This window comes from Aquila chrysaetos, chromosome 25 (assembly GCF_900496995.4).
Source record: "Aquila chrysaetos chrysaetos chromosome 25, bAquChr1.4, whole genome shotgun sequence".
NCBI lineage: Eukaryota > Metazoa > Chordata > Aves > Accipitriformes > Accipitridae > Aquila > Aquila chrysaetos.
Window position 1 is genome coordinate 87,651 of NC_044028.1, and position 15,146 is coordinate 102,796.

Here is a 15,146-nt window from a genome sequence, read left to right on the forward strand (position 1 = left end):
CTTTTTCAACTCTACTTAAAATAGAAATTTGTCCCAAGTTACTGAGTATCAGTTACTACTGTGACTTCATTACCAATCCAAGAAGTTAGGTAAAAAAGAGAACATATTTATTTATGCCCAAATCCAGATAATATTACTTAATTTTTCATAAGCAGTACAACAAAAATGCCTATCAGTGAAAACCACAGCAGTACAAATAACTATTTCTTAACAAATTTTTTTTTGCTTAAGGAAATACCTCAATGACTAGAAGTGTTGAATGGAATGTCACATGTTTTTTCATAAATAATATCTTCAATCAATAATCTTGAAATTGCTAAAAATAAGTAGAAACGTAGTTCTTACCTCTGGATGAAACTGCTGCTCTGTACGAGAATGACAATATTGACAGCTATCCCCACTTTCACACCTTGAAGGTTCACCCCATTCATCTGCATGTTTTACATTGGGGCAAGGAGTGGACCTAGAAAAAAGTGATGTCCAGAGCATGTTTGTATCTACTTCCTAGCAGAAGTCTCAAACAATTTCCCACTAAATCTCAGAATCTTAAGATTCTGGGACCTGTTAAGTTGCAAAATCTGAGAGACTCTGACTTTTCGGAAATTCTTTGACAGAAAGATGAGCTAGTAGGATTCTCTCTATCTTCTGTCTAATGACATTTATTCACAGTCCTGAGGCTGTCAAGCAAAGCCCATCAATTCTAAACCTTGTGTCACTGCACGAAAAAACACCAGAAACAATGAAGAAACCACGGTGTATGAGAACAATGTAGAATGATGTAATGATGACAAGTAAGAGAGGACATGCATTAAATTTAGGTCCTAAAAATACTGCTCAGAAATGGAAAATTATAGAACAAAATCAGAAAAAAAGACAGAAATTATAATTGATCTTTTCATAATGAAGAAGGTTTGACCTAGTGATTCCAATCTTTGCTAAGAATTATAGAAATTGTTTTCATTCTTCACAAGAAAGAAGGATATTTCCATTACAGCTTCATATTTTTTGTCTTCAGAACTGTCTGATCATTCTGAACAGATGCTTTTTTTCCCCCCCAAATTTTAGCAAGGCTATTGGGAAAGATGTGGTTTTATTCCATTAGGAATACGCAAGTGCATTATAGAAGAACCCAAACAGATCGGTCCATTAACAACTGTCTGACTGACCAAAGTCTATTCTTAATATGTATTTATGTACCTGTATTTGAATTTTCTGGGATTTCGTCTTCTATCTCGACTATTGTGATAGTGTGGACATGCATAACCCTGGCGGCAGAGCCTGGGTGGCTTGGTACATTGTTCTGTCTTGTAGCCAGCTAATACAAAATTTGTGTCTGTAAAGAGGTCAACAATTAAGAGAAATAAACAACTAATTTTTGCATTCAGAGTGTCTTTAGTGAGCTTAGGCATCACACTGCTTTTTGTAAAAAAATTATCATTCACAGACCCCTCCATTCTTACAAACTTGGACTGACTCCTGCATTTTTAAAAATAAAAGTCTAACACATTTACATGCAAGGCAATCTTCATTGCTTTTATATTCAATAGCAATGTTACAATAAAGTACACAAATAAAGTACTAGCAATCTATTGGTAGAGAAACTATCTGGAAATTATCATTATATACATCTAGCATTTTGAAAATGAATACCTGAAAATACATTATTCATTTTAGTAAAACAAACAGTAAAAACTTATACAATTTTATATCTGGATTTCTCCTAAGTTTAGTGTTGAAAGTCCTCATTTCACCAAAACTGCTTTCATGTTAAGGCATGTTAAGGCTGTCCAGTAAAATCTTCCTGGACAAATTCTAGAGCCTCTTCTCTACCTTTGCCTCTGTCTGTACATCTTTGGTTCCAGGAAGGAGGAACTAGGAGATGACAAACAAGGTTCTGTCTAGAAACAGAAAAATTCAGAAGAACAATGAGGCAAGTAAATAAATTAGAACGTACATTTTAGCTAAGGGCAAGCATGGGTTTGTGAGGAGTAAATCATGTCAAACCAATCTAACTTCCTCCTAAAGTGGGAAAATGGATGTAGGTAAAACAGCAGCAGCCGATGTCATGTATCTTGACTTAAGCAAACCTTTTAGCCTGAGGTGTTCTTAAAAATGAACTGCACAATACTACAAGACTCCTGTAGGATTTGTGGAAAACTAGCTGAAGAAACATTCTCAAAGATTCATTAATTATTTACTTTCAAATAGCAAAGATTATTAATCAGAGTATCACATGGAGCCTATTCTTTGTTCAGTCCTTTTCAATAGTTTCTTTAAAGGCTTAGGAAAATAAGGCTGAAATCACTAGTTGGATGATTTTCAACCCCAGAAACTATGTGCAATCCCACCATATTTACAGGTATTGACAGAAGCCATACAACATTATATAACACAGACCTGTCACAATGCAAGGAATGCAATAAAAGTGCTTGTAGTTGGTCAATTTTGCTGTCTTTTTTCATCAAACATCCAATATTTTTTGATCTAGAGCTGACAGTTAAGCCCTACACATTATTAGTACTTAAATATGCACCCTATAGTACATTTAAAAAATACAGAGGGGAAAAGTATCATACAATTATCTCCCCTTGAATTCCTTAGAGACAGCACCTTCATGTGACCTCTTGCTGTGTTACTGTCCCCGCATGAATTTTGTGGAAGTAATTGTACCCAGCAGTCTTTTCTAAAGTAGAATTTGGGCAAGAGCTCTAACAACATCCAATTGATACTAACATCTTTGGCTACATAACAAGCAAGTCTAAACCAAAAACATAAGAACCAACTTTGAAAGCCTTAACAAAACTAGGGCAATTGGATTTTCTTTAAGAGATCTAAATATAATGCTTTCAAGACATTCTTGTATTTTAATATTCTGCTCCAATTTTCTGTTTAAAATTCTACTTCATTCTTGTTCATCAAGCTCAGCAAAGAATAACAGTCCATTAAACAGTCTATTAATGACTCAAAAAATGAAGACTCTAGTCATTACTACTTAGCACAAGACAGAGCTCCTGCTGACTTTTAAGAACACTTATTCAACTGACACAGATTAGCACTTGTATCAAGTAAACTGAAAAAGATGTATTAAAAGTTTTCAAAACAAAACATTTTCAAAATGCAATCTGAATATAGATGTGACAGACAGTGCAACTTGTTCACAAATATGCATACTACTTATATAAACCAATTCTTTACTCTGTTAAAAAAGGCTTTTGAACTTCTCCCAGATGAAGACCCAGGATCAACAAATCAGGTCAAGCACCAATAAAGAAACGGAGAAAGGAGACAGGGTAACATTACCCTGCCATCTTGGATCTTCACTAAGGATCTTCTCAATCATTGCCTGGCTTGCTAAAATTCCTGGTTGCAGATCTGGAATGCCTTCACCACATCCTAGCTGCCCATTCTGTAAGGTTTCCTGTGCCTGAAGTTCTCTGGAATGGGGAAAAGAAAACAACACTGCTAAACTGTATAGCTACAGTAACCCTACCTGTCGCAGGTATAATCCTGTCCAACTCTATCAAAATTCTGTCATTTAATCCAGCTCTTAACAAGCCTAAATTGTAAAAAAAAAATAAATTGACTGTATTTCAAAACATTACTTGCGCTGAAGCTGGCAATCGTAAGGAATAACCATGCCACACAAACCAAACAGAACACATGAAGGAATGCTGGCATTATACACACAGACAATGTTTGCACCAGCAATGCCCATCTGTACCTCTGTATGCTGGTGTGCTGACATTTTGAATATGCTATTAATTTCTGATATTCCACTGCCACACAGGACGTGGTAGAATTAAAAAAGATATAGAAAGGGCAATAAGAAATACAGAACTCCTGCTCTATGACGGAGAATTAAATACCATAAGACTCTTTGCCTTGGAAAACTTATCACCAAAGGCAGGTACAAAATGCAGCTATTGAGTACCACATCATATAAAAGTAGCCAAAGTACTTTTGGTTCACTGTAAGATTTTGCAAGAAAAGTTTGCCAAGACATTCGGGAGACCTAGTAACAAACAACAATCATTATGAGGAAATGGAATCTCTTCTGCAAGAATTTACAACTGCTTTGCAAGTAAGCAACCACAAGCTTGCTGAAAGATCAGAACGACTACTACCAACCTAAAAGGTATCGCATTAGTGGTATGAAATCTCTACCAAAAATCTGCGACAATTTTATTACACCATTTTAGTAAAACTAAGCTGTACAGAGATTCAACAATGGCAAACCAGTACAAAAGATTAAAAAAAAAAAGATACTATAGCGTAATTATATTAGGCAGACTTTGAAGCAATGGAGAAACAAGGTGAGGAATCAAATACCAGAGGTGGATGTATAGTACTCTATGAGAATCAAAGGCCTCTGCCTTCAATTGGCACTTTCTCTAGACACAAATATTCAAGGACCTTACCTCCTATACCAAAATATTCCTACTCAGGATCTTTGAAGAGGAGTTTGAAAGGTGTGGTCGTTTATACAGTAACTAGTTATGATATCATTTACATAGTATTTCAAGAACTTCCCAGACCCCAAGTATCCTCCAAGAAAGAAAATCTCAAAGGGAAAGGAAGAAAAGACAGACCTAAAGACAAGTCTAAAACCTTTCAAAAAGTCAAAATATTTCTTTTACAGATTCAGAAAAGGTGCAGGCAATGAGAAGGAAAACAGACGGGTCCTAGAGAGTGCTTTTTCTTTAAGGTGGATATGTAGAAGAACAAGGCTATTAAGGAGAATACAGTTAATGCCTGTATCAGGGATTGTACTGTTATTTATCTGCTCTTTACTTAAAATGAAGAAACCCTAATATCTGTGTCCATTGTAGAGCAAAAAGACCATCAAAGAAAAAATAAGACCTGATTGTTTGGACTTCCTTATGAATGCTGGATGCCTGAAATCAGAAGAAGCAATGGCACACGACTGTTTTTCACAAACACCAAAGAAGTTTGAGGCAGCCTACTTGTAGGTCCAAGCTGTTAAACATAGACTCCTACCACAAATGCCTTCAGCTCTTCCTGATACTTTATACGTAGCCAATCACCAATAAACAATCATGTAACACATTAAAAGACATTTAGAGAACGGAGCTTGGTTTCAGTCTTGCTATACATTAGTTCCTCATTCTAATACAATACTGAAGATTACAAAGATACTACACATTCTGTATTCAGACTGACATGGCATTATGCTGCATATGCTAAATGAGGAAAGTTAAGAAGAAGAAAAAGAAAATGGACAGATGTGTTGCAGAAGAAGCATCAGCTAGCTAACTGAAGAAAGTCTTCTGGAAAGAAAAGCTATATATAACTAAACAGTATGTGACCAGGCAATGCAGCAGTGAATTCTGTGGCAAAATGTGGATTTAAATAATTATGAAATTACTGAAAAGGCACTAACTTTACTAAAATTACTGTGAAGGGAGAGCTATCATATCCCAACAGATGGTTGGGAATAAGGGATAACAAAGGTAAGAATGTAAGATAGCAGCCATACCAGCTCAGATCAAAGGTTCATCTAGCCTGGAGTCCTGTCTCCAACAGTGGCCAATAGCAGATGCCTAGGGAAGAGTATAAGAATAGGGCAAGCGTATAGTGATACTTCCCCAGAATGCTCTTCCAGTGTCCAGTAAGAGATACTTGTGACCCTCCAAGGCTTCAAAGCTCTCTAGGAACTGGTATCCTTTCCTACTGAGTATACAGACCACTTTCTGTGGCAAGAGCTCCCCTTCCACCCATTTATAATACCTCCCAACAACACGCTTATCTCCCAGCTTTGGCCACAGGTAAAACTCATACCCACCGCTACCCTGATTCACAAAGCACCTTCTTTCGACAGTAACTCGATTATACATTACAGAGGCAGAAAATAATACTGACATCTTATACAGGAAAAAATATAACATAATTTAAAAACCCACAATGTCAGCAGGCAAAATGTCACACATACAAGCTGAGAACCTGAAAGATGGCTTAACAAAATCATAAATTTGTGAACATAAAACCCACATACAAATTTACAAGGCATAAATGACAAAAGGCAGGGTATCTGCTCTTTTATCAGTCATAAGGACTACCTACATGGCTCTTGAAATTGCAAGTTACAAAAGCTTAGTATTTTTACTTCCCAGTGTGCTTCTATCGGCTACTGTGATGCACAGTGAATTGCATTCTTATGTTTACAGTTACAGAAGCAAGTATATTTTTCATGCAAAGCACACTGCATTTTCTGGTATGTGCTGATAACAGACATGTGGTATTTCTTACTAATTAGGCTGAAGAATTTGAAACCAGACTACCTTATATCATATACTGGTGGTCTAAGGTCATGCGGACCATGAGCAAAGGCACAGTGAACTCCATTCTTCACGCAGTGACCCCGGGCATCTGTTTCATGAATGCATGTTCCAGTCTTGTAATATCTGAGATGATACTTCCTTTCTGTATCCCCTGTTGTTCGATGCAGGTAAGGGCAACTACATAATAGAAAGAGGAAAGTTAGAGCACCACTTTGAGTTTTGTTTTTAATAATTTAATTCTGAATTATAGTATATCTCCTATTAACTTATAACAAGTAACTTTGTAGGATTCTTCAAATAAAAATTGTCCCAAACAAACCACTATCACAGATCAGCTTCAAAATGAAGAACATTAATCTATTTCTTAGTGTCTGCTAAAGTTATAAGAATTCATAGCAGGCTGGCTCACAAAGATATTATTAATAAATCTAGTAAGCACCCCTGTAAGCAACAACATCATCTGAGCTAAGGAATGACACCTTCCATACTGATACAAGCTCAAATAATTTCTACACTAAGAGGTACAAGAATTATTTTTTTTTTTTAATGTTATCAACATCTAAAATCAAGGGGTACTTGAAGCACAGTGATTTTTTTTGTCCTGCCTGCTCTTTATAGACATGGAACTTATTGAACAATCTCAGGGGAAATCTAAACTGACTCTTCTATCTTTTGATGAAGAGAACAATTTTTTACATCAGCAGTACATCTTTGTACATATACTAACCATTTTTCAGACACAACTATGTGAGTTACGGTCTGTACTTTAAAATGGCTAGCATCATGTATGGATTATAATTCCAACTACCAACAGTAAACAAATTAAAAAAAACCCACAAAAATATATACACAGGGATGTCTGTTCTCTGCCAGTTTATTTCAGTGTAATTAATTTTGGTCTCTGCTGGTTTTGAAAAAATACTAATCTCCAAAAACTACTTTCCCCCATCCCAAAGTAAAAAGAAACTGCACCAAAAAGCTTAGAGAGTGATACAGAACAACAAATGAAAAGTCCCACAGAAATGTTTTACTTTGAATGGAGGGAGAATAGTGAAGCACTAAGTAGACTTTGACACTCGTAAGAATTTATGCTGGCTTAAGCTTTATTTACTATATTCTAAAAGGGTTATTTGGAAACTAGACCAGACAAGTACAATTGTTTGCAAACATTTACATCAAATTCATACATTTTTCCTGCTGTGTTAAACACCTGCAACTTGTGCTGACTTCCAGGAATTGATACTGTTTATGATTTCTGAGAAACAAGTTGCTTCCTTGTAGGAATTTGAAACCAGCATTCTGTCAAACAAGATAAATGGGCTGCACCCAGTGATTTATACCTATCTCTTTAAATCCCAGCAGAATTAATTAGTGGGAAGACTAGGTATACCAAATTCAGTGCTACATATCATTTTGTCAGTGTAAGATGGAGCACAGTCTACACTCAGGATTTGAAAGTAGCTCTTTCACACTCCTTGGCTCTACACAGAAAGACAGACAGGATGCAATCTTTGTTGGACCCATTACAGTGCCTCAGCTGAAGTTTGTAAGAAATTCTTTGTGATGTATGAAGAGCACTGATGCAGCCCTCCTGTTCTGCTAGAATTGCTACAGACATGGAAAAATAAGAAAACCCACAAGAGTCAATCACTTTTGCCAGCATTAGTCCTGTACAGAACTCTAAACAAGAGGAAATGCAGTCTGAGGCTATATTTTTGTTATTGCTGCTCCACCACTACCAGAATCTTTGCTGGGGTCAAATGTTTCCATTTTCCCAGCAGACTGTTCATTACAAACTCTTAATCTTTCACTCATATATGGACACCTCACAAAGGTGAGAATACTCTGTCATATTCTTATCCATAATGTTCACGCCTCCATTTTCATCTACTTAAGTTTGCTCGTTCCTGTTGGAAACAAGAATCAAATGTCTTCCATGCAAGAAGTGTACAGGTGTTTACATCTCGTTGCTTGTCTCTAAGCCCATGGCTCCTTATCAGAGGCAAACGTTTTGCTTAAATATCTGCAGTTTTTCTCTAGTGAAATCACCTTATCAGTGGAGGTCTCCCCCCCAAAATGTTAAAGCCTTCAATTATTTTTAAATTACTGTTTAAAAAAAAAAAAGGTGAGAATTCAATGAAATATTTAGACACAGCTTGTCAGACAAGCAAGGCACAACTTGTTGTATGCAATGTGAGAGAGGGATAAATACTCAGGTCACAATTTTTTCCCACAAAAAGACAACATGGATTCCAAACACAAGCTGGGAAAGAAATACAAACTGTGTCACAAGACTCTTAATTCTGATAAATTAAACCTAGATTTGTTTGCCCCAAGACTCAATACTCATGCCATCAATAGCTAATGAAATCTGAACTTCATTGAAAACACAGCTTTCCTACTGCACATTTTGCTAGCTGCCTAAAGAGTCCTGTAACAGGTGAAGTCCTCCTCCAGAAACTAACAGAATGCTTTAATGAGGCTATCCAGTGTGACTGGGACAGTTTGTTGTCTAAGACTTGTAAAGAACTCGATAAGGGCTAGTTCTTAAGGTGACTCAGGGCGACTAAACAGCATGCAAACCTCAAAGAGCAAAAACGATGGCATCAATTTTGCATGTGTATGTTTTGCATAAAAATATGTTATTCATACAATACCACAATAATACATATGCTATTAACCACAGACATCTTGATTAGCTGCAGTTCATTGCAGTATCATTAGTCAGAAAGGCAAAAACCCCTAATAAAAGCAGCTTTTAGATAGCAGCCAGTACTTATTCACACATAGTATCAAACTAAGCCAATGCACTGAAAAATGCACAGAACAGATGTTCTTCTCAACCTTTAATGAACTAAAGGGATGGTAGATCTTACCTTCACCTTATTAATGAAATATTTTAATGGAGCATAAACCATTGTAATACATAGCTTTAAACAAGACTAGTATTTTGATTTAAAATGACTGATTTTAATTATCATTGGTTTACATGGCTGCAAAGTGATAAACTTGTTCTTATGTACCATAGTTTGGTACTAAGGTTGTTCAGACATCACTTATTCCTTAGCAACAATGTTTTTATTATTAAAAAAAGAAAAAAAAAAAAGTTGTTCCCAGGTAGAATAACAAATCTATTTCATGGCCCATATTTCTACAGCCATCTGCCAGCTTAAAATAACTGTACTGAATCCAAACTTAGTAATAGTGAATCAGTAAAGAACATTACTCTGTATTTTTAAGTTCTATTGGAGTCTACACACAACATTTAACTATTTAAATCAGCTTTGTTTTCTGCATCCAGATCTGACAAAGTAAAACTGTCATTACATTATTCAAAGTAAGCAGATGTATATACCATGAAACGGAACATACATTCACAAAAACTTAAAAGGTTAACTGATTACTGAAGTGTATATTTCCTTTTCACATGCTTCTTAATTCACATCATAAACATTCCAAAGATATCCTTTAAGAATAAAACAATTCCAGTTTAACGGGTAATGCTAAATGTTCTTAAGTGTATGAGAACAACTACATAGTTCTACTTCTGTTCAACCTTGAGGCACTGACATATTTTTTGCTATGATTACTTGAAGTGCTCTTCTGTAGTACGCTTCTGTAATTCATTCACTCTTAGAGCAGTCTTACATTACAGATACTAATATATCCCAAATGATCTTTTTTAGAACCTGACATCAGTTGACTACAATGGTTGAAAAACACATCAGATTAAAAAAATTATCACTTCTATCCTCCCTTGTGAAATTGAGAGAAACACTGTTCCTGCTCAAAATAAATGCCTCTAACTCTGCAAGTAATCTAGTCTTTCTCACAGGCCCTTCCTTAGAACAGACTGTCTTAATTTTCTACCCTTAGAAAAGCCCTTTCCTAAACAGCTTTAAAATTTTGGGCTTTCATTCCAAGTTGAACTTTGGAAAGAAATAGCACAGTCAAGCCTGGGTGAGACCAACAATTTCTACTTAATTCTCTTGAAAGTATGTTCCCAAGAACAATTATGGGTGTCATCACTCTACCTTTCTCGCTAGTTCTCTACCAACTCACAATCTGCATTAAACTAACCGTGTATTCAGATGAGCAGAACAGAGAAACAGAGACATAGATAAAAGCCAAAAAAGTGTACCAATGTATTGTCACATAGCTTAAAATGAAGGGGTCCTGGCACTACTGTTTATAACCTATTTCTATAAGAAACTGAAGTTGCTCCAAATAAAAGGCTATATTTTAGGCAGAAGACAAAACAGGGTCAAAAACCCACTCTTTTGCTGGGTTCTGAAACAGGAATGCTGCCACACTGTAAGCATGTCCTCAGAAATGTTGGTGTTTTCCTCCATTTTTTTTCTCCTGCCACTACAGACATGCTCTGGCGTTGTCTATCTTTAAGAAAGTTACCTTTGACTCCTCTTGCCTTTCCCAACTATTTGCCCTGTTTGCCTTTTCTCTTCTACCTTAACTTCAATCAGCTATTAACTTACAACAGTTGACTGCCATTTCTAACCACCAGTTCTCATGTTCAGATCTAAAATAAGGCCTCCACAGTTCAGCTGAAAGTTCTCTCACAAATGTCTCTAACAATCTCGCCTTATAACTGAGTCAAAGAAAACAGACTCCGTTTTCCCTACTCACATCTATCTTCATTTTTTAAATTTACTGTCTCCTTTACTCAATTTTCCTCCCCTTGAAACATTGTTCTCCTTTGTTCATGGGAATTCAGTTACGTTCACATTTTCCTCCCAATCCCTCCTGCAGCATATCTTCCAACTTCAACATTTTCTTATGCCTCTGGTGAGGGGTCTCACAGGACTCCAACCTTGGTCCCTCCTCCTATCCTTACTACATCTGTGCAATTTCACTGCAAAACACAAACCTGAAAACCACCATCTCTTTGCTGGTAACTCCTTAACCTATCCATTTAATTAAAACTGTAAGCGCAACATGCTAAACTAGAGGTATGAATCTCACTGCTGGTCTTATTTCTGGCAAGTCCTCTGCACTTCCATTATACCAGACAATATAATCACCCTGTTTGTCATTTAGGCTCCTAACCAGGGGGTAGTCTCCAGCAACTGTAGGGGACAACCTTTCCAATCCAATTGCAGCAAAAAGATTTCAATCTCACATCTCAGTTATTGAAACATCTCCTCTTATTTGCTTCTAATAATTCAGTCTTGCCCAGCTAATAGCCTTTTAAAACATTGCTTCCTTTTTCCTCCTTTAGAATCAGTATCTATTACTCAATAATGAAAGGTCAATTTTTGTCCCCAACCAATCCATGACATGAGAATCCATTATCCTCATTTGCTGATTTTCAAAGAACTGCCCATGCTGCCCCAGGACTGGCAGGAGTGCTTTACAAACACCTGAAAAGGTAATTAACTGTTCTCTTTTAAATCATCCCTCAGAGCCATTTTTTTTCTGTTTATATTGCTTAGGCACGGTACTCAATATTGTCACGCTGCCTAGTCCATTTTTGTTGTTTACCTTATCTCTGTCATTTAGTTTGTAAAGCCTCTGGGAAAAATCCACTTTTTTCTTCTGTGACTACAGCCTATAACACAAAAGATACCTGATCCATGACAAGTGCTGCTATACGCTACAGTAACCAAATAATCAGTCTTCAATTTTTAAAACAGGTGACCAGCACAACTACATATTTCCTGGCTGTTTTCCTGCAATAATTTTTTTTTTTTTGTCAGAAGTCCTTCCTTGCTTCCATCACTGCAGATGAAGGTAGCTCCTCTGACATATGACCACAATATAGCCAGCTCCTCTACATATGCCTGCCTGCCCTACTGTACCATTTGTTCATTCTCATCTCCACAAAGCTTCTACCCCTCCCCAAGTTCACTGAAGACTCTCTGTAGCCTTTATCTAGAAGAGACACTTGTCCATGGAAATGGAAACACTAACAGGCTAGCCAGACAACTAACAGTGAACTCCTTCCTTTGCTTTTTCTCACTGGAAACATCATGAAACTGTCATTCTCCTCTACTACTCATCAATCTTCACAAAACTTATGTAAGTTTAAAATCCTGAAGCCACCTCTATATAGTAAGGTTTGCATCTACTGGTGAATTTCAAAGTTGTCAGGAGAAAAAGGAAGCACAACTGGGAAAAAAAAAAAGGTTCAGCAACAACACTAGCATAAATGTGCAGCAACAATACTAGCAGAAAATGAGTTTCTTATGCTATGCTTTAAAGATCATCACAATGCAAAATCATAATTCTCTGTGATAGCCTAAAGAATACATGCTTATATAAAAGTATATGTGCCCAAAATTGACAAATCACTTATAGAAATGTTTTCAAGTAAACTGCAGCAGGATTCTATCGATCATTTTCACTAAGGAGAAATTAGCATCTTTCCTTAATGTCATTGATAATACTGTAAACACCTAGGACTGAAAGAAATCACTTACTCATCTCCATCTGGGCAGATTCCTGTAGTCTCATCATATTTTGTACAATAAACATCTGGACTGTAGTTAAAAGTCCCATCACGCCTTCGTATAGGTCTACGACGACGCTGATTTAGGAAATGCCAATGAAAACAGGTAAATGGTCTGTGCTGGGTACACTTGTGCTGCAAAAATAGGGGGCACTGCTCTGTCCTAAATTCCTTTAGATACCTAAAAAAATTAAACTGTGTTACAAGTTTATCTTCTTGGAGGCACATTTTTACAGTATTAACAGGGCACTTGACAATTCAGTGCACATAGCCCATGAAAAATTGTACAAATGTACCTGCATACAGTTTTAGTTCCTGTGCACAATTTACTGTTTAGCTGAATACAAGTGACTTCATTTTTTATGACAGATGCATTACTAATAAAATACAGTGGAATACCTGGCACATTATACTATGTTTTGTAACTAAACTAAAATCAAATACATTAATTTAAAAAGCACAGTATTTAGAATATTGTCCTAAGTAACCACCAAACACAGATTACAAATCCAACCAATTACTTGAATGAGCATTCATATTGCTTGCTACCATACAAAATAGTCCTACAAAGGCTGTTTTAGCTAAATACCACATCTAATTCAAACATTAGTCCTTAATCAGAACATTCCCAGAACGTGGACACAATATATAGAAAGCCAGAGGGTTAAAAGAGCTTTATGAAGGTTATCAGGGCCTGTGAGAGGAGTTCAGCAAACTTACTTCAGCAACTGGTACATTTGTGTTGAGACAGTATGGGGTCTTTGAAGGTTACTTAGGTGTTAGTAAGACAGTCCTTCATCAGCATGCAGGGCATAGAAGCTACTTAGGAAGTCTGATACCTCTTTCCATTGGATATCAAGATCATGCCAGTCTGGGCACTACTGTGGCATTTGTCAAAGGATGCAAGACAGCACTTCTTCCTGTCTCAATTTATACATCTATTAGGCAATTTAGCAAGCTCATTACATCGCTAAAGTTATGGAGTATTTGCAGAGGAAGGGGTATATGGGGGCTTTGCAGAAAAACCTTAGAGTTCCCAGAGATCTCTAAAAGGGTGCAGGATATATAATAGGCTACAGGGGAGTTGAAGATATAGGGAAAGGAAAGGATTAGAAAGAGGAATAAAGGGCATCTTTTCATTCTCAGTTGCTTAAATTGGCACGTGGGGGATGTAATGACAGAGTTATGAAGCATGTCTTTAACTTTAGACAAGAATCTCTAAACTATCCAGGATTGTGGGGAGAAGGAACAAAAACAAACAAAAAAAAGAACGCAATTTTTGGACGTTAAGGGCTGGAGAACAGGCTGTAGCAGTATCTAGGTAAGTGGCCACATTCCTGTGGTCTTTCTGAGAGTGGTGGAAATGTGACATTATAGAAGCTGCAATATGGGGGATGGGAGCGAATGCAACAATTAGGTGAAAAATTATTATGCCTTTGTGGGGAGCACATGGTTCTACATGAGGTGAGCTGTCAGTAGTGCTAGAGGGCTGCAGCGACTTTATAGACCGTATCAGAAGAAAACGGATAGGCTTGCAGAGAGGACGGCGAGCACACGGGACCTGTCTTTCACTACAGCAAGGTCTGCAAAAACTGTCACGGAAACGTCCCAAGGACTCGAGCTGAAGCTGGCTATGCAACGCTTAGGGAAAGCGGAAGGACTGCTGCCATAGCTTGCAGAGGGCGGGCTCGGAGTGCGAGAGGGTGCTGCGGGGCTCGGGATGCCGGAGGGTCACAGTGCGGACCAGAGAGGCACGACCGTGGGAGCAGACTCAAGGCGCGGAGAACCGCCGCAGGCGCTCTGCGGCCAGCCGCGCCCGGGCCGCCTCTATCTGGCCGGCGCAGAACGCGGCTTCCTCCGCGCGGCGCCTGGAGCTGGAAAAGGTGCGCGGCGAAGGCCGGCCAGGGCCAGACGGTCTCCTCACAGACCAGCCACCAGCGCGGGAGGCCGCGCGGAGCAGGCCTGACACACGACCGGGCCCTCCGCCTCGGGTCCTGAGGCCCTCCACGCGCGGCGCTGGGGCCCCGGGAGCAGGGCGCCTCCAGGACGCGGTACCTACGTATAATGCGTCGGCTGCTCGGTCTGCGGGGACCCACCGGACCCGCCACCCCGCGACACCGCCTTCGAAACCGACGGCATCTTCCCCGGTAGTCAACAGAGCGCAGGCGCAGCCCCGTCCTGCCGGTCCCGGCCCCGCCCCCCTGCAACGCGATCCCCGCCGGCCCCGCCCCACCAGCGCGCGCGCCCCGAGTGCCTGCCAGCTGCCCCGCGCGCAGCCCGGGCGCCCAGGCCGCGGCCGCGGGCGGCGCGCGCGAGCAGCCAGTGCGCGCCGAGCCGCCGCGCGCTGCCCGGGCAAGGCGCCGTCGCCTGCCCGGGCTCCA

General features: G+C 38.8%; 1 protein-coding gene across 19 annotated transcripts in view; it reads right to left on the minus strand.

The window, feature by feature from the left end:
* UNKL (unk like zinc finger) overlaps nt 1-14,943 on the minus strand; it is a 63,352-nt gene extending 48,409 nt beyond the window's left edge. For 8 of the 19 annotated variants that reach the window (XM_030002204.2, XM_030002203.2, XM_030002201.2 and 5 more), the window contains exons 1-6: nt 14,825-14,943; nt 12,737-12,946; nt 6,300-6,476; nt 3,301-3,434; nt 1,198-1,333; nt 346-463 (exon numbers count right to left, since the gene is read on the minus strand). In XM_030002204.2, the coding sequence (XP_029858064.1) occupies nt 346-463; nt 1,198-1,333; nt 3,301-3,434; nt 6,300-6,476; nt 12,737-12,946; nt 14,825-14,904 (855 nt within the window). In that variant the 5' untranslated portion in view covers nt 14,905-14,943. Of the gene's footprint in view, nt 1-345; nt 464-1,197; nt 3,460-5,497; nt 5,562-6,299; nt 6,477-12,736; nt 12,947-14,824 lie in introns of those variants that run through there. The other 11 variants (XM_030002207.2, XM_030002202.2, XM_030002214.2 and 8 more) reach the window with 11 other exon arrangements.
* Nucleotides 14,944-15,146: the final 203 nt, after the last annotated feature.